The sequence below is a fragment of the Callithrix jacchus genome, chromosome 22 (genome assembly GCF_049354715.1).
Source record: "Callithrix jacchus isolate 240 chromosome 22, calJac240_pri, whole genome shotgun sequence".
Taxonomy (NCBI): domain Eukaryota; kingdom Metazoa; phylum Chordata; class Mammalia; order Primates; family Cebidae; genus Callithrix; species Callithrix jacchus.
Genome location: NC_133523.1, coordinates 15,939,756 through 15,955,453, shown reverse-complemented (window position 1 = coordinate 15,955,453; position 15,698 = coordinate 15,939,756). Strand labels below are relative to the sequence as shown.

The window sequence follows — 15,698 nt, the reverse complement described above, 5'->3', positions numbered from 1 at the left end:
AAAAAGCAAACAGTAACAAAGTTGCTGTCTAGGATCTCAGTTTGTCTGTCCACACCTCCCCTCCCCTCCATTCCCTCCCAGTCTATCCTCTGGGGTCCTGGACTGGGATGGATGAGTCACAGGGAGCCCGGAGCTGGCAGCGCCACGCTTAGGGCAGGCTAGTCTGGAGGGACAAAGGAGCGATATTTCCGGGATACGGAAACAAGGGCGAGAGATGGTCACCGCAGGAAACATTCAGCTGGAGCTCTGCCAAGACAGAGCAGGGGGGTCAGCCCTACCAGACCGCCCAGACAGGCTGGGCTGGAGGCTCCCCATTGCCCTCAGAACAAATTCTAGCTCTCTAGCACATCTGTGACTCCCCTCTTGCCTCCTGCTATCCTGCACTTTTCAGTTCTTTGAAAAGGACTCAAAGCCCAGAGTCCTCAGGCTTTGATGCCAGCCAGTCCCAGCCACCCCAGAAGACCTGATTTAGGATTTCGGAGCCAAACATCCCCAGGTTTGAATCTTGGCTCAGTCATCCCCAGCCTCCATTTTCTCATCCAAGCAATGGGTGTAATAATAATTCTAAGGCCAGGCATTATCTTTGTAAATAAAGTTTTATTAGGGCTGGGCATGGTGGCTCATGCCTATCATCTCAGCGCTTTGGGAGGTCGAGGTAGGAGGATCGCTTGAGCCCAGGAGTTGGAGGCTACAGTGAGCTAGAATTACACCACTGTACTACAGCCAGGGCAACAGAGCAAGACCCTGTCTCTAAAATAATAATAATAATAGTAGTAATGATTCTAAACACTCCAGATATGTGGGCACAGGCCTCTGATCCTTTGTCAGTTTTTGCCTTCCAGAGCATTCCAGGAGCCATCATCCCTGTAACCAACCCAGTAACCTTGCCCTGGCTCAGTCCCTGCACACTTAGCCATGGCCTCTGGTATGGCTCCTGTGCTGGTCCAGGGGGGTCTTTCCATTATAGACTCTGTCCAAGCCCCTCTCCTGCTCACACACCCTCCATGGCTCCCTATTACCCTTAGAACAAAGTCTAGCTCCTTAGCACATCCGTGACTCCCCTCTTGCCTCCTGCTATCCTGGAGAATAATTCTCTTTAAAAGACTCAACATGCATTAATTCACGCTGTGCCCTTGCATTTTTCATGCCTAATGAACCGTTCTTCCTCTGAGGCCCAGCTCCAGAGACCCCTTCCTCAGAAAGCCCTTCTTCATGCCCCAGATATAGCCCTTGCTTTCCCTTTTAGAAACCTCCAGACCAGCCTCATCCCTCCCTCTTTCCAGCCCTGACCCTAAAGCTCTGACTCTCCCAGGCTGATGGCTCCTCAGGAACCGGGTGGGGACTGAATACAGTGGGTGGGGGGTCGAGCAATTCACAGATCGGGGCCTCTTCCTGACCCTGAGGTATCCCAGCGCCTGCCGAAACCCAGACTCTTTGGGGATTTCCTGCAGCCTCTATAAATAACCCCCATGGCTGCTTCCCACAAACCACCTCACCCTTCTTGGAAAAAAAGTACTGTGGCCAAGGACCTCAGGCCAGCTGTGTGCCAGGGCCCTGGGGAAGGCAGGCGGGGCCCCAGCATCCTGTCCAAAGAGCATCTCCAACCCCATCCAGCCACAGGCCCAGCTCACCCCTCCTGAGGGCCCTCAGAACCCTCCCCACTGCCAGCCCAGCCCCGACCCCTGGACCCACATTATTGCTTTTCCGCTCTGGGCATCGGTTTGGGTTCCTGATGGGGGCAATAGTAACATTTGTGGACTCAGCTCACAGTGTGACCCTTTCTACTCAGGCCACCGCCCCTCCCGCCCCAATTCGTTGATTTTGTTGAACAAGCAAGGAAATGAATAAATCGTGACATATTGTCAGGAAGCCTGTAAATAAAACGGGCCGGGGTCTCCTCTGGTTGGGTGGTTGGGAAATTCTGGGGGCCTCCTCAGGCCCTTGTCACGCCCTCTGTCTGCCCGGGATGCCTCTCAGCCTCTGCGTTCTCCAAAACCAGAGAATTTCTATCTTCAACCACTGGAGGTGGAGATCCTTTTCTTTTTCTTTTTCTTTTTTTCTTCTTTTTTTTTTAAACATGAGATAGAGTCTCACTCTGTTTCCCAGGCTGGAGTGCAGTGGCACGATCTCAGCTCACTGCAACCTCTACCTCTCAGGTTCAGGCGATTCTCCTGCCTCAGCCTCCTGAGTAGCTGGGATTACAGATGTGTGCCACCACGCGCGGCTCATTTTTGTATTTTTAGTAGAGACCGGGTTTCTCCATGTAGGTCTCAGGGGTCTCGAACTCCTGACCTCAGGTGATCTGGCTGCCTCGGCCTCCGGAAGAGCTGGAATTACAGGCATGAGCCACCGCGCCCGGCCCTGGAGTCTCCTTTAGTTGGGTGGTGGAGAACTTCTGCGGGCCTCCTTAAGCCCTTTTTCATTTTTATTTTGTGTGGGGTCGGAGGCCGCCTTGCAGGCCCCCCCCCCCCGCCCTCCTTGGGCTCTTTTTGTGCCTCTGTCTGTCCTATGCCTCCCTGGCTCCGTGTTCTCTGAAACCAGAGAGTTGGTACCTTCAACCACTGGAGGTAGATCTTTTTTAGATTCCAGAAAAGATCCTGATTATCTTTGAGACTCAGTTTCCACCTGTGTCAAGGGGAGTTAACCTTTCACACGACACCGGGTGAGTGTGGAGGCCTGGATCCGCCAAAGCGGGGAGCTCGGGGAGCTCGGGGAGAAATACCAGGGACCGCCTCTGTTAGCGCGTCGCGCCCTCTGCTGGTCGGTCCCCGCCACGTCAGGCTCCCCCAAGAACCTCAGAACTCCTGCATGTCAGACCCCTTCATGACAACTCCGATGGTCTCACTCCTCTCTCTCCTCCCTGACTCTGCTCCAGTCACTCACCACCTCTGGCCCGGCGCGGTGGCTCTCGACTGTAGTCTCTGTACTTTGGAAGGTCGAGGCAGATGACCACTTGAGGTCAGGGGTTTGAGACCAACCTGGGCAACATAGCAAGACCCTGTCTATGAAAAAATTTAAAAATTAGCCAAGAGTGGTGGTTGTGGTCCCAGCTATTCATGAGGCTGAGGGGGAAGGGTCACCTGAGCCCAGAAGGTCAAAGACTACAGTCAGCCATGATTGTGCCACTGTATTCCAGAGTGAGACTCCACCCCAACCCCCCCAAAAAAAGGCCAGGCACGGTGGCTCACACCTGTAATCCCAGCACTTTGGGAAGTCAAGGCAGGAGGATCGCCTGAGCCCAAAACGTTTTTGTTTTTTTCTTTTTTTGAGACGGAGTTCGCTCTTGTTACCCAGGCTAAAGTACAATGGCGTGATCTCGGCTCACTGCAACCTCCGCCTCCTGGGTTCAGGCAATTCTCCCACCTTAGCCTCCTGCGTAGCTGGGATTACAGGTACGCGCCACCATGCCCAGCTAATTTTTTGTGTTTTTAGTAGAGACGGGTTTCACCATGTTGACCAGGATGGTCTCGATCTCTTGACCTCATGATCTACCCGCCTCGGCCTCCCAAAGTGCTGGGATTACAGGCTTGAGCCACCACACCCGGCCCTCGAGCCCAAAACTTTAAAACCAGCTTGGGTAACATAGATCCCATCTCTAAAAAAATTTAAAAATTAGTCAGGTGTTAGCGGGGCGTGGTGGCACATGCCTGTAATCCCAGCTACTCGGGAGGCTGAGACAGGAGAATTGCTTGAATCCAGGAGGCAGAGGTTGCAGTGAGCTGAGATCATGCCATTGCACTCCAGCCTGGGAAACAAGAGCAAGACTCTATCTCAAAAAAAAAAAAAAAAAAGGCGAGACGTGGTGGCACACAACTGTAATCCCAGCTACTCGGGAGGCTGAGGCAGAAGAATGGCTTGAACCTGGGAGGCAGAGGTCACAGTGAGCCGAGATCATGCCACTGCACTCCAGCCTGGGAGACAGAGCTAGACTCTGTCTCAAGAAAAAAAAAAAAGAAAACCTAGTAAACAAACAAAAAACCTGATCACCTCACGGTTCCTTGAACACACTATGGAGTTCCCACATTAGTGGGTATGCAGTGAGATGTCAGTGGATATGCATATGAGGGGATTTGCATATTCAGTGGCCCCTGCCTGGGATGCCTTGCCCAGTCTCCTCCATCTCGAGTCCTCACCATTCAGATCTCATCATCTCTGCCAGGCAGCCACCCTAACACTAGGGTAGCTAGTGACTAGGTCACGTCTCCTCGTCGTAAGCTCACAAAGCAGCCATCACGGTGGCCAGGCATGGTGGCTCACACCTGTGATCCCGCCACTTTGGGAGGCTGAGGTCTCAGGATCACCTGAAGCCAATAGTTTGAGACAAGCCTGGACAACATAGTGAGACCCCATCTTTACTTAAAAAAAAAAAAACAGCTGGTCACAGTGGCTCATGCCTGTAATCCCAGCACTTTGGAGGCTGAGGCAAGCGGATCACTTGAGGTCAGGTATTCGAGACCAGCCTGGCCAACATGGTGAAACTCACCTCTACTAAAAATACAAAAATTAGCTGGGCATGGTAGTGCATGCCTGTAGTCCCAACTACTCAGGAGGCTGAGGCAGGAGAATTGCTTGAAGCCAGGAGACAGGTTGCAGTGAGCCGAGACCATGCCACTGCACTCCAGTCTGGGCAACAAAGCAAAGCCTCCATCTTAAAAAAAGAAAAAAAAAAGCAGCCATCAGGCCTCACTGTAATGATCTCCTGTCGATTCCTTGTTGCTGTTGCCGTTTTTGAGACAGTCTTGCTCTGTCGCTCAGGCTGGAGTGCAGTGGCATAATCTCCACTCTCTGCAGCCTCTGCCTCCTGGGTTCAAGCGAGTCTCCTTCCTCAGCCTCTGAGTAGCTGGGGTCACAGACATGCACCACTGACTCCCAGTCAATTTTTGTATTTTTTGTTGAGAAGGGGTTTCACCATGTTGGCCAGGCTGGTCTCAAACTCCAGGTATCAAGCTATCTCCCCACCTTGGCCTCCCAAAGTACTGGGGTTACAGTTGTGAGCCACCACACCCGGCCTCTTGTCAGTTCTGTAGTGAGGACAGGGACCATGCCTGTTGCTCCCGTATGTGACCCCAGCACCCTGCTTGCTGCACAGGAGGCACTCAGCAAACTCAGATTTGGAGTCAAACAAACTTTTGTTCAATCTCCAAAGCTGGGGGAACTCCAGGAAGCAACTACTCCTGTGAGCTTGTTTTCTCATCTGCAAAACTGGAACAAAATACCCACAGCATTGTGCTGTGGCAAAGATTCAATAGAACGATGTTTACGATGCTGGATCCTCACAGAAGTCTGATAAATATTCATGGAGTAAATGAATAAATATTCAGCTTATTGTGGGTAATCCCCCTTCTGGGCACCGAGGAAAGAGAGCTAAGCAGACCCCCGGCACAATTAGTGTTTGAAGAATATCTTACTGCTCATTCATTTCCTTTTATATAATCCTTTTATATAATTACATCTTAGTTTGTAGTGGGAGGAGTGTCAAGAGCAGACACGACGCAGAGCATGAACTAGGGAAAGCGGCCATACTGGGACAAGAATCTATGGCGAAGATAGAAGTGCCCCTGCCTGCAATGGCATGTGCTACATGGCAGGCCGGCCCAGGCAGCAGCGATCAGTATCATAAAAATACCCTCTGTGTGGCAGGCTTGGAGCAAGAATCACTCTTCCTGTAAGGGAGCTGCAGTATCTTGCATCCAGTTCTTATGCAAAGCTTGCCTCAGGCCAGCAATCCTGAGAACATCTGATCAGGTACAATTGCACCCTGGTAGCTGCATACCCTGACAGCTCTGTTGCTACTGTGCTGGCTCAAAACATCCCGCTGTGGAAAGCCTTAGAAGTTGCCTGCCCCTAGATAAGAGATGCCGCACACCGCCCACCTCCTTGCCTCAGTGACCTAATGGGGGGCCCTTAGCTTATTGTGATTGTCTTGACCCTATCACTATCTTCAGGATGACCTCACTCACCACCCTTCCCCCACCACACCTATGCCAAATAAACACAGATGGCCCTGAATGCTAGGGGGCCTCGCCTGTCTCCGTTTGTAAGTGGCGTTGGCCCCCGGAGCCCAGCTGCTCTTATCCTATCTTTTGTGTCCTGTCTTCTTATTTCTCGGATCCAGCGCCTTAACACAGTGATAGGGGACACCACGACCCTAGTAGGGCTGGACCCTACACTTATAAAGGGAGAAAGGCCCCTAGTTCTTGCTAGTCTTTTTTTTTTTTTTTTTTGAGATGAAGTCTTGTACTGTTGCCTGGGCTGGAGTGCAATGGCTCACTGCAACTTCCATCTCCCGGATTCAAGGGATTCTCCTGCCTCAGCCTCCCAAAGTGCTGGGATTACAGGTGTAAGCCACCACACCCAGCCTTGTCAGTCATTTTTAAGATACATGAGGTTGGCCTGGTGTAGTAGCTCATATCTGTAACCTCAGCACTTTGGGAGGCTGAGGCAGGAAGATCAATTGAGTCCAGGAGTTCAAGGCCAGCCTGGGCAACACAGGGAAACCCCATCTCTATAAAAAAATACGAAATTAGCCAGACGTGGTAGTGCGTGCTTGTGGTCCCAACCACTCGAGGCGCCAGGGCAGGAGGGTCCCTCGAGGCTAAGAGTTTGAGGCTGTAGTGAGCCATGATTGTGGCACTGTACTTCAGCCTGGGCAACAGAGAGAGGCCCTATCTCAAAAATAATTAATGAATAATTGAATGAATTAAATACTTTTTAAAAGATACAAGAGGCAAGATTGGGCCCTGTGGCCTGCACATGTAATCCCAGTGCTTTGGGAAGCCAAGGTGGGAGGACTGCTTGAGCCCCGGAGTTCAAGGCTGCAGTGAACTATCACTGCACTCCAGCCTAGGAAACAGAGCAAGACCCTGTCAAAAAAAAAAAGCAGCAGCAAAATGTCCAGACTAATACTACATTTTTCATCAATTGAGGTACACAGTAAAAAATAAATAAATTTGGCTGGGCAGTGGCTCACACCTGTAATTCCAGCACTTTGGGAGATCAAGGCGGCCGAATCATGAGGTCAGGAGTTCGAGACCAGCCTGGCCAACATGGCGAAACCCCGTCTCTACTAAAAATACCAAAAATTAGCTGGGTGTAGTGGTGGGCGCCTGTAATCCCAGCTACTCGGGAGGCCGAGGCAGGAGCATCGCTTGAACCGGGAGGTGGAGGTTGCAGCAAGCCAAGATCGCACCATTGCACTCCAGCCCTGGCTGTTAACAGAGTGAGCCTCCACCTCAAAAAAATAAAAATAAAATAAATAAATTTATTTTAAAAAGGGTGGGTGCAGTGGCTCACGCCTGTGACCCCAGCACTTTGGGAGACTAAGACAGGTGGATCACTTGAGGCCAGGAGCTGGAGAGCAGCCCGGCCAACATGGTGAAACCCCATCTCTACTAAAAATACCAAAAATTTGCTGGGTGTAGTGGCAGGTGCCTGTAATCCCAGGTACTCGGGAGGCTGAGGCAGGAGAATTGCTTGAACCCGGGAGATGGAGGTTGCAGTGAGCTGAGATTGCACCACTGCACTCCAGCCCTGGGGACAGAGTGAGACTTCATCTCAAAAAAATAAAAATAAAATAATAAATAAATTTAAATTCTTTTAAAAAGGGTGGGTGCAGTGGCTCATGCCTGTGACCCCAGCACTTTGGGAGACCAAGATGGGTGGATCACTTGAGGCCAGGAGCTGGACAAATGACAAAACCCCATCTCTACTAAAAATACAAAAGTTAGCCGGGTGCGGTGGGGCACACCTGTAATCCCAGCTGCTTGGGAGGCTGAGGCATGAGAATGGCTTGAGCTCAGGAGGCAGAGGCTGCAGTGAGCTGAGATCACACCATTGCACTGCAGCCTGGGTAACAAAGCAAGACTGTCACACACACACACAAAGAAAAAAAGACTAAAGACTGAAAAATAAATAAGGCCAGGCACAGTGCCTCACACCTGTAATCCCAAGACTTTGGGAGGCCGAGACAAGAGGATGGCTTGAGTCTGAGAGCTCAAGACCAGCCTGGGCAACACAGTGAGACCCCACATCCATAAACATTTATTTTCATTATATATATATATTTTTTTTTTTTTTTTGAGACAGAGTCTTGCTCTGTTGCCAGGCGCCAGGCTGGAGTGCAGTGGCACAATCCCGGCTCACCGCAACCTCCACCTCCCAGGTTCAAGCAATTCTCCTGCCTCAGCCTCCTGAGTACCTGGGATTACAGGTGTGCACCACCACACCCAGCTAATTTTTGTATTTTTAGTATAAACGGGGTTTCACCATGTTGGCCAGGATGGTCTCGATCTCTTGACCTGGTGATCTGCCCGCCTCTGACTCCCAAAGTGCTGGGATTACAAGCTTGAGCCACCACGCCCGGCACATAAACATTTAAATAAATTTTTAAAAAACTTTAACCTTACCTGGAGCTGAGATAAATTAAAAAACAACAATTTGTACACAGCGATGAAGACAATACCATTTATATATAAAACACAAAACAAACATATTTGTCAGGTACATCCACAAGTATCCAAACATTCAGAGAAAGTTCTAGAAAGACACACATTAAGCCATGGCAACTGGAGAAGGGCTAAGGAAATTTTCCACATTGGAACTTCTGGGGCTGGGCGCAGTGGCTCACGCCTGTGATCCCAGCACGTTGGGAGGCCAAGGCGGGCAGATCACCTGAGGTCGGGAGTTCAAGACCAGCCTGGCCAACATGGTGCAACTCTGTCTCTACTAAAAATACAAAACTTGGTCAGGCATAGTGGCAGGCCCCTGTAGTCCCAGCTACTCGGGAGGCTGAGGCAGGACAATTGCCTGAACCTGGGAAGCCGAGGTTGCAGTGAGCCGAGACCATACCACTGCACTCCAGCCTGGATGACAGAGTAAGACTCCGTCTCAAAAAATAATAATAACAAAAATTCACCAGGCATGGTGGTACATGCCTGTAATCCCAGCTACTCAGGAGGCTGAGGCAGCAGAATCACCTAAGCCGGGAGGTGGAGATTGCAGTGGACTGAGATTGCCCCACTGTACTCCAGCCTGGGTGATAGATTGAGACTCCATCTCAAAAAAAAAACGAAACAAAAACCACGTCTAGGTCACCTGAGTTTTTTTACATTCCTTTGGTGTTTGCAAAATAAATCAAAAACAATGAAACAAAACCCCTGAGATTCTCCTTTCTCCATCCCAACCTGGATCCCCCAGCATCTAGCATCCCACAGGACCTTCATTCAGCCCCATTCCTGGGCCTCAATGTCCAGGGAGTCCCCTGCAGGGAGCTCACTACCCCTGAGCTGTGTTGCTTCACTGTTTGACAATCAAGTTCTTTCCCTGGCAAATGAGAATCCCATTTAGCTAAGCTGTTTCGAGATCCCTGAGGCTCCTGGGTCTCCACGCAGCCTGGGTGTGACTTCCCTGGATCCCCTCATTTGCCCACACAGAAGTCCCGGAAGATGATGTCCAGGATCTCCTCAGTTCCCCCTCCACCTGTGAGCCGGGTCAGGTGCCCCCGGGCCACCCGCAGCGCCTCCGCCGCCAGGGCCAGGTCTTTTGACTGCTTGTAGTGGCCGAGGGCATCCAGGCAGCCCTGGAGGTGGTGCTGGTGCCTTGCACGGGTCAGGAGCGGGGGACCTGTGGACGGATCCCCACACCTGGAAGAGACAAGAGACATGGTCTCTCCCGATCTTTTGCAACCATCCCTTGAAGGGGAAATGGTTGTACTCATTTTGTAAGTACAGAAATTGAAGTTGGGCAGGCATGCGTCAGCCCACACTTGAACTTGGGCCAGGGGAGGCTAGGGGTGGGAGGGGCTCACACTGCAGCTAGCTCCATCTTCAGCGCCTCCAGGAGGCCGTCCAGCCCCTCTCCTGTCACACAGGACAGCAGCAGATGCGGGGGCATGTCAGGACCGGGACCTGGACCCTCCGTAGACAGCAGGTCTGACTTGTTCAGCACCAGGAGGAGGCGCTGGCTGCTGCTACTGCGACTCTGGGCTCCCGCAGAGGCCACGACAGTGGCCAGGAAATTGCAGCTGGAGGGAGAGGCCAGGTCAGAGGCATCCAGCATGGCCAGAATGAGGTCAGCTTGCTCCAGCCTGGGGGAGCAAGGAGGTCAACTGAGGGGGGGGGTGGCGGGGGAGGTCCCAAATTGAGCAACTGAAGGCATTGGGCAGAGGGACAGTGAGAGGGGCCAGGCAGAGCACTTGGGGAGGTGTAGAGCGTGAGGTAGGGAAGGTAGGAGTAGAGCACCAGGGGTCCAGCAGACTGTCAGGGGCCCAAGCCGAGCACAGGGGTGCGACAGAGTAAGAGGGGCGGGGCACAGTGCAGGTGGTGGACAGAGCAAGAGGAGTGGACCACACAGGGCAAGGGGTGGGGCAGAGCTAGAGGGGTGGGGCACAGCAGAGGGGCGGGGCAGAGCAAAATGGGCGGGGCACAGCACAGTGCAGAGGGAGGAGCAGAGCAGATAGGGCCGGGCACAACACAGGGGTTGGGGCAGAGCAAGAGGGGCGGGGCACAGTACAGGGGTCGGGGCAGAGTGCCAGGGGCTGAACACAGCAAAAGAGGCTGGGTATAGCACAGGGAGTGGGGCGACCGTGAGGGGCGGGGCAGAGCGAGAGGGGCCGTACACACCACAGGGAGCACGAGGGGCGGGCAGAGTGCAGGGGGTGGGCAAAGCACAGGGAATGGGGTAGACTGCTAGGGACGGAGCGTTGGCCAGGGCGGGATAGAGCTCGAGAGGGCGGGGCGGAACGAGTGGGGTGGGCGGAGAGCTTAGGGATGAGGCCAAGTATGGGAGGGCCAGAGGCAGGACTTAATCAGAACCAAATCAAGTGCCAGGTGTGGTGGCTCACGCCTGTAATCCTAGCACTTTGAGAGGCCGAGGCAGGTGGATCACCTGAGGTCAGGAGTTACACACCAGCCTGGCTAACATGGTGAAACCTGTCTCTACTAAAAATACAAAAAACTAGCCTGGCATTGTGATGGGCACCTGTAATCCCAGACACTCGGGAGGCTGAAGCAGGAGAATCACTTGAACCCAGGAGGCGGAGGTTGCAGTGAGACGAGATCGTACCACTGCACTCCAGCCTGGGCAACGAGAGCGAAACTCGGTCTCAAAAAAAAAAAAATAAAGGCCGGGCACCGTGGCTCACGCCTGTAATCCTAGCACTTTGGAAGGCCGAAGCGGGCGGATCACGAGGTCAGACATTGGAGACCAACCTGGCCAACATGGTGAAACACTGTCTCTACTAACAATACCAAAAAAAAAAAATGGCTGGGCATGGTGGCTCGCTCCTGTTATCCCAGCTACTTGGGAGGCTGAGGCAGGAGAATTTCTTGAACCCGGGAGACTGAGTTTGCAGTGAGCTGAGATTGTGCCACTGCACTCCAGCCTGGGCCACAGAGCAAGACTCCGTCTCAGAAAAAAAAGGAAAGAAAGAACCAAATAACTGAGATCCCTGCTTGCAAGAATTTAGCAGGTTCTCTGATTCAGGAAGAATGAAAAAATAAAGGCAACAGGGAGAAAAGGCAGAGGAAGGGCCCCTCCCCTCCCATCAACACCCTGCCTGCCCACCTCTCCCGGGCACGCCGCACACCCTCCTGCTCCACCGGCCCAACGCCCTCCCGCAACCCAGCCGTGTCGCTCAGCAGCACAGGAAATCCAGCCAGGTCGACTGGGGTCTCCAGCACGTCACGGGTGGTCCCTGGCTCCGGGGACACGATGGACACAGGCTTCCGACCTGGGAGAGGGTCAGAGGAAGAGGAAAGGGTGGAGACAAGGGAGCTCCTCCCCCAGGTTCTACCCCGCTTCAGACCTGAAGAATTCAATTACCCCGCTCTTGGCCCACCCCTGGCACTAGGCCCCGCCCCCTGCCCACCTCATACTCACTGAGCAGGTTCACTAGGCTGCTCTTCCCGGCATTGGGGGGTCCAGTGACCACTACGTGCGCCCCTGAGCGCAGCCTCTGCCCGCGCCTGGCATCTCGTAGATGTGCACCCAGGGCCACCTCCAGTGCCCGTACTTCGATGTTCGCTGTGGGTGAGGGAAGGCAGGCAGAGGAAGACAGTGAGGGGAGCATTTGGGTGTGAAACACGAGGCATCTTCCTTCCCCAACCCCAGGTGCCCACCTTGCTCCAGGACACCTTCTTCCAGGTTGTCATCCTCGCCGAAATCGATATAGGCCTCCACGTGGGCAAGAGCCTGGTGGGGCAGGGAGACCACAGATGGTGTTTGCACCCAGAAACCCACCCTCCCACACCCAATTTGTCCAGGTCCAGCCTGACTTCAGGGACCAGATTGGCGGCTCATAGGCCAGAAGCTTTCACGAAGGGAATGAATGAGGGATTGAGGCAGTCTCAAGCAGGGGTTGCACAGATGGGGTCTCGGAGGGAGGGAATGGACAAATGGGGGACTTGCTTTGGTGAGGGTCTCAGCCCAACCACGGCAGAGGTGGCCCAACTCCCCGTCCAGCTGCCTCAGGGCCTGCCGCCGCTGCGCCTCGGTTTCTGCGTGGATCAGATCTGCCAGGCCCTCCACTTCAGTTAGGTTCAGCTTCCCATGGGCGAACGCCCGCCTGGTGAACTCGCCCGCCTCCGCCGGTCGAAGCCCTGGCACGCTGCCTGCAGAAAGGTCCCGGTCTGAGACCCCCCCTGGTCCCCACCCAAGCCCATCCGGAGGAACCAAGCATCTCACCCAAGGCTGCAACTCACCCAAGGCCCGCAGGACACCGCTCACCACTGCCGGGCCTCCATGCACGTGGAACTCCACGCAGTCCTCACCGGTGAAACTCTTGGGACCTAATGTAGCAGAGAGCTGACAGTCAGGAGAACAGTACAGGCAGTGCAAACTCCTTGAAGGGGGAAACTGGGTGATGGGACCTACAGGAGGCTCGGAACCTGGGGACCCTCACCTGGGAACCAGAGCACCAGTGCGCGGTCCAGAGGCTCCCCAGAGCGGGGGTCGCTGAGCAAGCGCAGGCTGGCGTGGCGAGCCGGGGGCAGGTCTCGGGGTGCCGTGAGAATCCGGAGGGCGTGGCCGCTAGCGGGGCCGCTGGTCCGGATCACTGCGACGCCGCAGCGGCCTTGGCCGGAGCTTAGCGCGAAGATGGTGGCTCCAGAGCCGGGGACTGGTGCGCCGCTGTTCCTGCGCGTGCACAGTCTGGAACCGGAGGGGAGGCGAATCAGCGCGTCTGGGAGCCTCAGCCTCAGTGTCAAGTAGACCAAGGGCTAGATGATCGCGAGATGCCCCGGGGGCGGGGGGGTACTGCGGCTGGGGGATGCACAAATTGGAGGTTCTGAAAGCCGAAGGGTGACCGGATTAGGGACTCTGAGGCCAGGAGACCCAGATGAGGGCTCTGCGGCAGGGGGATGGATGATTTAGGCAGGGAAGAACGAGAATGAGTCCTCTGCCGCAGGGAATTGGGCCCCTAAAACCCAGGGAGTGGGTTTGGGGTCCAAGCAGCACCCCAATATGTCACACCCTTCCTCCGTAGCCCCACCTGCGAGGCCCACGTGCCGCTTGGGCCGCCAGGGTCCAAAGCCCCCGCCACATGGATTCACAACCTGCGACCCGCCTGCCCAACCCGCCTGTGTGGCTTCAAGGCTGGTCAGGACGCCCCGCCCACTCCGCGGCACCACTAGTAAAGTGCTCAATGATTCTCGACCATCATTGGGTGTCTTAGGATACGTCCCGCCCACAGTCTGAAGATCTTCGCTTCCATTGGCTGGTGCAAGGGAGAGAGGGCGGGGACTCCATGGAGGTGGGTGTAGCGAAATGCTGTTCCCTGGGCAACATGAGACCGAATTTTTAGGGTCCTAGCGCAGCGAGGCTGACAATAGGAGCGAGGAATGGAAGAAAGGACAGAGCTTGGCACAGGGCGGTGCAAATTACAGCGAGGTGAGGTTTTTGAGTCCCGCATTTTCCATCTGCTCACTCTGCAGCCTTAGGCTTGGCAAGGACCTTTGTGAGCTTAGTTTTCCCGTTCAAGAAAGGAGGGACTACACCTCTTCGCGTCCAGGTTCGGACCGGAAGCTCAGAGCATCTCAGTGACCGAGAGGGATGAGTACTGGAGAACCCAAGACCTGGCCCAGGGAAAATCCTGCCCAAACTTCTGGAAAGATTCCTACTTGCTTTTCCCGGAACTCTCCAGATTATCGCCCCTCCCCAGCATTGCCTCTTGCCGTTCCCTCGGATTCGGATGCCCTTCCTCATTTTACAAACTCATCTTCAAGGCCTAGCTCCAAGATCCCCTCCTCCAGGAAGTCTTCCTGGAGCCCCCAGCACAGCCCTCTCTCCACTGTGGACTGGCTTGGCCCTCTCTCTCTCTCTCTGGCCCAGTCTGCACCTGCAGAGCCAAGTGTCCGGGCAGTCTCTGGCTCCCCGAAAGCCAGAAAGGGAAGCCTCGGAGATTGCTTTCAGGTTAACCCAGGACAGCACTGAACCGCGGAATAAAGCGCTGATGGTGGAATTCCAGGCTCTGGTTGGGCGGGGTCTCTGAGAGCGCTTTCGCACGGCGGATTTTCTGTTTCTGGATCAGAGCGGGCGGGCGGCGCACTTGCGAGTTAAGAAAAATCTGTCGGACAGAATAGCATTCTAACCCTCCCTTACCTCGCCCTGCTCAATATTTTTATTTACTTTATTATTTTATTTTATTTTTGAAACAGTCTCACTCTGTCGCCCGAGTTGGAGTGCAGTGGCGCGATCATGGCTCTCGCAACCTCCAACTCTTGGGCTCAAGGGATCCGCCCGCCTCAGCCTCCGGAATAGCTGGGACCACAGGCTGGAGAGCCACCACGCCCAGCTAATTTTCTTGTGTGCATAAATATATATATATTTGGTAGAGACGGGAATCTCGCGCTGTCGGCAGGCTGGAGTGCAGTGCCATGGTCTCGGCTCACTGCAACCTCCGCCTCCCGGGTTCAAGCGATTCTCCTGCCTCAGCCTCCCTAGTAGCTGGGATTACAGGAGTGTGCCAGCATGCTTGGCTAATTTTTTTATATTTTTAGTAAAGACAGGGTTTCGACATGTTAGCCAGGCTTGTCTCAAACTCCTGGTCTCAGGTGATTCACTCACCTCAGCCTCCCAACGTGCTGGGATTACAGGCGTGAGAGCCACTGTGCCCGGCCAAGACTTTAATATTTTAAGTTGTAAAACAGGAACAAACGATGACATATTCCATCTGCCAGTCTCTAGTTGTTTCACCTGTAACAAGTATACAGCAAGTGCCTATTGTGTGCTCGCACTGAAAACCAGACCTGGGCCCTGGCCCCTGGCCCCTACCCTCCCGGGGCTTTCTTTCAGTCCAACAGACGGCTACTCAGGATGGTCAGGGGTTGGCCGAATGCCAGATAAAACGCAGGTCACCCAGCTAAATGTGAATTTCAAATAAACAATGAATAATGTGAGGGCCAGACGCGGTGGCTCAGGCCTGTAATCCCGCCCTTTGGGAGGCCACGGCGGGCAGATAACGAGGTCAGGAGTTTGAGACCAGCCTGGCCAACATGGTGAAACCCCATCTCTACTAAAAATACAAAAATTAGCTGGGTGTGGTGGTGTGTGCCTGTAATCCCAGGTACTCGGGAGACTGAGGCAGAATTGCTTGAACCCGGGAGGTGGAGGTTGCAGTGAGCCGAGATTGCACCACTGCACTCCAGCCTGAGCCACAGAGCTAAACTCCGTCTCAAAAATAAATAAATAAATAAATAATGTTT

General features: G+C 53.9%; 1 protein-coding gene across 4 annotated transcripts; it reads right to left on the bottom strand.

The window, feature by feature from the left end:
- Positions 1–8,449: 8,449 nt before the first annotated feature.
- On the bottom strand, positions 8,450–14,466 carry GTPBP3 (GTP binding protein 3, mitochondrial). 4 transcript variants are annotated; one of them, XM_017967751.4, is made up of 9 exons: positions 14,115–14,466; positions 12,899–13,146; positions 12,699–12,785; positions 12,406–12,608; positions 12,117–12,189; positions 11,878–12,021; positions 11,563–11,728; positions 9,806–10,084; positions 8,450–9,641 (listed from the first exon to the last, which is right to left on the bottom strand). In XM_017967751.4, exons 1-9 carry the CDS (start codon positions 14,156–14,158, stop codon positions 9,416–9,418), a joined length of 1,470 nt encoding a protein of 489 aa, XP_017823240.1. In that variant the 5' UTR covers positions 14,159–14,466; the 3' UTR covers positions 8,450–9,415. The 4 variants fall into 4 exon arrangements, with proteins under 4 accessions (XP_017823240.1, XP_078217895.1, XP_002761924.1 ...); XM_078361769.1 differs by having other exon boundaries at positions 9,806–10,021; XM_002761878.6 differs by lacking the exon at positions 14,115–14,466 and adding an exon at positions 13,487–13,606.
- Between the last annotated feature and the right edge of the window lie 1,232 nt (positions 14,467–15,698).

Bases quoted from the DNA above. Each gene is read 5' to 3' on its own strand.
- GTPBP3 (XM_002761878.6), bottom strand. From the start codon at position 13,539: ATGTGGCGGGGGCTTTGGACCCTGGCGGCCCAAGCGGCACGTGGGCCT. The intron at 13,147-13,486 runs GTGGGGCTACGG...CTCCGGTTCCAG, and splicing joins GCGGCACGTGGGCCTCGCAG to ACTGTGCACGCGCAGGAACA. The intron at 12,609-12,698 runs GTGAGTTGCAGC...ACCTTTCTGCAG, and splicing joins CGGTGTCCTGCGGGCCTTGG to GCAGCGTGCCAGGGCTTCGA.